Source organism: Nicotiana tomentosiformis, chromosome 11 (genome assembly GCF_000390325.3).
Source record: "Nicotiana tomentosiformis chromosome 11, ASM39032v3, whole genome shotgun sequence".
Lineage (NCBI taxonomy): Eukaryota > Viridiplantae > Streptophyta > Magnoliopsida > Solanales > Solanaceae > Nicotiana > Nicotiana tomentosiformis.
This window is the reverse complement of record NC_090822.1, coordinates 124,174,552-124,180,362: the sequence shown is the minus strand read 5'-3', so window position 1 is coordinate 124,180,362 and position 5,811 is coordinate 124,174,552. Positions and strand designations below refer to the sequence as shown.

At 41.5% G+C, this 5,811-nt stretch overlaps 1 protein-coding gene across 1 annotated transcript; it reads left to right on the top strand.

Annotated features, from left to right (window-relative positions):
- Positions 1-5,188: 5,188 nt before the first annotated feature.
- Positions 5,189-5,602, top strand: LOC138902120 (uncharacterized). Its single transcript, XM_070189934.1, has one exon. It carries the CDS (start codon positions 5,189-5,191, stop codon positions 5,600-5,602), a length of 414 nt encoding a protein of 137 aa, XP_070046035.1.
- Positions 5,603-5,811: the final 209 nt, after the last annotated feature.

The window sequence follows — 5,811 nt, the reverse complement described above, 5'->3', positions numbered from 1 at the left end:
GCTATAAATTGTTGAATGATGAAAATAAATTCGGGACTTAGTTACTTGTGAAAGAATTATTTATTATTTCATGTTATTGAGTTTCCAGTATTATTCACGAAATCCATTCTTATTTATAAATTCTGGCATAGTAGTTTTAGCCCATAGTAAGTGTCAAAGTCGACCCCTCGTCACTATTTCTTCGAGGTTAGACTGAATACTTACTGGGTACATGTTGTTTATGTACTCACGCTACACTTCTGCACTTGGTGTGCAGGATCTGAGGCGGGTACATCTGGTTAGCAATCCGGCGCGCACGCTTAACTTCTAGACCACACGGTGAGCTGCCCTTCCTAGTCGTTCAGCAGCAGCCGGAGTCTCTCTTTTGATTTATTTTTTGTCTATTCTATTTCAGACAGTGGAGTAGAGATCTTTTGTATATTCTACTAGTAGCCCACATACTTATAATACCAGATCTTGACACAGGCTAGTAGACTTATGAATTTGGATTTATTATTATGATTACGATTTGCACTCAGTTGCCTTCGTTTAATTATTTTACATCTATAAATTCCTAACTCTTTTAACAATGAGGAATGTTATTCACCTAGCAACTTATCAAAAACGGGAAACCACTAGATTAATCAGTGTTGGCTTGCCTAACAACGGTGTTGGACTCCATCACGGCCTATAATGGAATTGGGTCGTGACACCTGTACTATGAGAAAATATTTAAATATACCCTTCGTTATACTTTTGGTCCAAATATACCCCTGCGTAATACTATTGGTTCAAATATACCCCTCTTCCGTTAAGTTTGTCCAAAATAGATATCCAATCCTACGTTTCAGTAATATTTGATGAGGTGGATGCCACATGACATGCCACCTCAGCGCCCTTAATCCATATATAAAAGATTAAAATTTGGAATACAATATTTTTTATGGTAACGGTAATGGTGACAATAGTGGTAGAGGGGAAGAAAAATTTAGTGGTGAAAAATAAAATAAAAAGGAGGGGTAAAATGGGTTAGGGGCGCTGAGGTGGCAAGCCATGTGGCATCCACCTCATCAAATGCTAGTGCCACGTAAGATTGGATGTCCACTTTGGACAAACTTAACGGAAGAGGGGTATATTTGAACCAATAGTATAGCGATAGGGGTATATTTGGACTCAAAGTATGACGAGGGTACATTTAAACCTTTTCTGATAGTACAGGGGTATATGTAGCCCTTTTTCCGTACTAAAAAAGATGTCCATTTTTGGTTGTCCAATTTGTAATAAAAAGAGATAATTCACCGTTTTATACCTATTTTATCCTTATTATTAATACTATTGATCATTTCAAATTCATTTCTCAACATATTATAATTAGAGGTAATTTAGTAAAATTATTATTTTATTTATTGTTTGTTAAGGAGCGTGCCAAGTCAAAATGGACAAGTAAAAATAAACAGAGAGAGTAAAAACCTTTGACTTAAAATTATACGAATTTGTTTTGGTAAAATTTTAAATTTTCCTATAGTCAAGAAGATGACACGGCCAAGGGCTTTGGTGGGATAAATATGATCTATCCGTTCTTAATTAAAAATTTCGGATTTAAGTCCTATGAATGAAAAGAATCCTGGTATAGAGCATTTTTATTTAATTCATCTTAATTACGAGGAGCAAATTCGAATTAGTCAGGATCCTAATATGAGAAACCGGCACCGGCACTAGACGGAAAATTAAAAAATAAAAATAAAATAAAAAATAGGATGACAAAATGTGGAAGACAGTTTCCCCCATAAAACATAAATAGTGCACAGGAATTGAGTTAGGTACGAGTGGGGAACAACTTAATTATCAGCCTTAATGCCTTATCGTAAGATGACTCTATTATGAAAGGGACTCTTGAGAGTGATTTGATAAGTCATCGAATTTCCACAGTATAATATGGACTTGTCCTTATCACATTTTAAATTTCAAACGACCTTAATTATATTATTATAGTATAATTGGCTGAAATCGTGTTCCACTTCTATATTAGTCAATATATAATCTTTTGATACATAATCTTTTGACAAATGTATGTAAAAGAATAGTTGACTTAATATAGGTAGATTAATTTATCCAGGACTATCCAGTAAAATTAGCCTCTAAATTAGGCATTTTTTTTCTGATTACCCTTAAAATTGGATAACAATTAAACTTATAATGTGGTTTTAAGTACATGTGATTTCACCTAATACCAATTGATAAATGTGAAGATTAATAACAGAAATTAACTATAAAGTAAAGCGAACCAGTATTACAACGGAATTCAACCCTCTAGCTAGGGTGCCTTCGAACTGATTGATACCAAAACAGTTAAAAATAAAGCAAACTGATGAACAAGAAAGTATAAGCTAAAGAGAGAGCGTTATATTAGCTTTTTTATGCGAGAACAATGTCCCTTACAAATGGTTAATACTCCCCTTTATATCGTAGAGGAATCCTACTTATGGTATAACTCTAATTACAGAAGAAAATCCCATGATTAGCTAATTAACCGTTCCTAATTTGATCAGTTCCGAAATTTCCGCCATGATCTTCGACCAGTCGCGGATATTTTGCCTTTCTGTTATTATATTATCTTTGATCTTGCTCGATGCATGTCTCATTCGGTCTCGATCGCTGCTGTCCTCGATCTTGACAGGTACCTTGAATCCCGAACTTGGTACCTTATACTCGTACCTTGGTCTGATCCACTACGGGGCCGACCTTCGATGTAGCTCCCTAGTCCCGGTCAGATAGAAATATTGGGTGGGCTCGACTTTAACCGTATACATATAGACCCCTCATTTTTTGGAGTGTAATGACAAGAAACAAATTGAACCTTCGATTTTTACCTCGACCTGCCATGATGTCACCGCCGTGACGTAAGCGACAGAAGTGATCGAAACGTCCCGTCGACAGTTTCTCAAGTTATTAATGTGTATCAGTTGGTGGTCGGCCACTAGTGCCCTTGAACCGTCGCCGTGAATCCCATAAATAGGCATCTTTTTACACTCTTTCAAACTTTACCTTCAACCTTTTCTAATCTCCAAAGCTTTTTACATCTTCTAAGTTCTTCATCTGCAAATCTACGATTTTCACTGCTAACCTCTTCATAGAACACCAAATCTTATCATCTCCATCTATTTTTAACTTCAAATCCAAATGGCGAAAATGTCAAAAATTGTTCCTCAAAAGGAAAATGCTTCTTCATCGCGGCCGGCCGGCGACAAAACGCCGGTGGAGCCGCGCCCTGAGGAGTGTGTTCCCGGGGGGTACGTCCTCACTTTCGACTTTAAGACCGACAAAACTTCGCCGGTCCCTGGTCGATGCGAGCCAATGTCTAGGTATATATGCTCGGTAACTGAGAGCTTCCTTAAGCAGGTGAAGAAAAACTGCTACTGGGAAGGCAAATAGGTGGTGATTTTGGCCCCCGGGGAAGACATCACTACCCACGTGGAAGTTTGCCGCAGGTATCAAATAACCCTAGGTCAAATCTATCCCTCCTTTTGGCAGATTGTTATTCTGCTTCGATTTTTCATGAGCAAAGTCGAGGGGATGCCTTTCACCCTCGATCACCTCATCAGGTTGTACAGCCCTCGCCTCTATCGAGGCGGGTTAATAAAACTTCAGCGTCGGGCTACCAAGGTGTTGTTCTCGAGCATAGATGATGATAAGGACCGAGGCTGGATGGGCCGGTTCGTTCAAATGAGGACTTCCGACCTAATCCCGGCCGAGAATATGTCATTTTCTGAGAAATGAAATATGAAACGTAAGTACAATCCCACTGTTAGCTCCTATTTATTGTTTTGCTCCTTTACTTCTTCTCATCGATATCCTTTTCCGTGATGTAGCGGTCGCTTGGATGCCCTGTGCAATTCTAACCTCGAGAGTTAGGTTCGGGACCTAGCCTCGACCTCTACGTATGCCGAGCGCTCATGGCACGATTTATCTGAGGGCCGATGGGAGGCCAAAAACCATGGTAAGCCCATTTTCTACGTCTTTGATGATTTTGTTAAAGCATTTCTTACTTAATTTCCTTTCATACAGGCCTTGGCAAAGATGCTGTCATGAGGCCCCTATATGGTGAGGAGGAGACTTCGATCCCGGCACCGAAACCGACGAAGGACAAAAAGAGGAAAAAGACCTCAACCTCTGAGAATCCAGAACCTAAGAAGAAGAAGGCTCGTAAGCCGAAGAAGAACATCATCCTTCTGATTGAAAACTTTGTTCGGCGTCTAAGGGAAGAAGATGAAGAAGAGGAAGAAGACGACTCCGGACTGGTGGCTCGAGTAGGAATAAGCACCAAGGCCCCAAAGGCCACTGAATTGATGAAGGCTACACAGACTCCATCTCGAGATGAGGGGATCTCAGGTAAAGACTTGGGCAAAGTCCCCGAGTCATCGAGGATTGAAGATGCCTCCCACTATAATGACCCAACGATGGGTACGGCTGTAGGGGCTGGTCTCGAGGCCTCTCGAGATGGAGAGAATGCCCCAACTAATCCACTTGGGGAAATAAAAGTTGGAGGCTCCCCGCTTCTCCTCTCGTTTTTGGAGGTACGGAAGGGAAGACCTCTTCCGTGATTACGTTACTGGGGTCGAAGATACCACCGGCCTGAGCGACTTAAAGGTCTCGAAGAATGACTCGGGTGAGGCATCGAGCCTTTTCAACGAAGCGCAACAAGCTCTGAATAGGGTAAGCCTTAACTCCCCTTGTTGGTATTACCCTTGTGTTCATTTTTTTCTTCCTGTCTAACTTATTTTCTTCTTTCTGTGTAGGCTTCAGCGCTTCATCGGGAAGTATTTTCTCGGTCTTGAGCTGAGCTAAGTTGGTACGAGGCCGACATACAAAGGCTTACCGAGGAGAGGAATGCCCTAAACCTTCTCGGTGGGAAAAAATAAGAAAAGATCAAGGACTTCCGAGCCGAGTTGGCCACGGCTCACAAAGATCAGACCAACCTGATCGAGCAGGTAATGAAAATCTTAAAAACTCATGGGCTCGATTCGGGAATGGTGGCTAATATTTCAATCTCACAGCTGCAGCAGAAGGTCGAGAGGATCGAACAACTCCGAGAGGAGGTTGACATGATGAAGGCGGAGACCTTGGGGTGGAAAGAAAGTATGGACCGCTTTGCTGCAGAAAAGAGGCTGCTCGAGCCCAATTTTTATCGGTTGAAAGTTAGCTTTTAGGCATGAAGGAGAAGAGCTCGGCTCAGGCAAAGGAAATAGAGGAGCTCGAGGTTCGGTTGGCTTCCGAACTTGCAAAGGCCAAATCTGAAGCCAAAAAGGCAAAGGCCGAGGCAGATGCGATCGTGGCCGTCTATCAGGCCGATGCTAAAGCCGCTCAAATCCAAGCGAGAGAGGCTGCCGAGACCGCTCAAACTCGAGCACATTGGATTGCTGAACTCGCCAAATGCCAATCCCAGGGGGAAACCCTCGAGGAGATCCACGCTCGAGGTTTCGATCTTACCGATGAGATAACAAAGGCTAGTGAATATGAAGCTGATGTTGGAGCGTTGGCCTCTTTCGATGATGATGGCAGCAAGAGCGGGTCCGATAATGGGGAGGACCTTGATGGAGGAGAAGTTTCCCCCGAGGAAAATTAGGAATCTTAGGCCTTTTCGTTTTTGATTTTTTGTGCGGGACCCTGATCGGTCCTTGTAAATATCTTCGTATATATAAAAGATCTTTTTTCTCTTTGATTTGTCTTTATTCTATTTCCTGCTTCGTGAAAATTCTGTTTCATTCATGCTTTATGAAAGTTTGCTCATAAGTTCGAGGCTTAGGCAACTTGATCGAAGCCGGACTAGTGTAG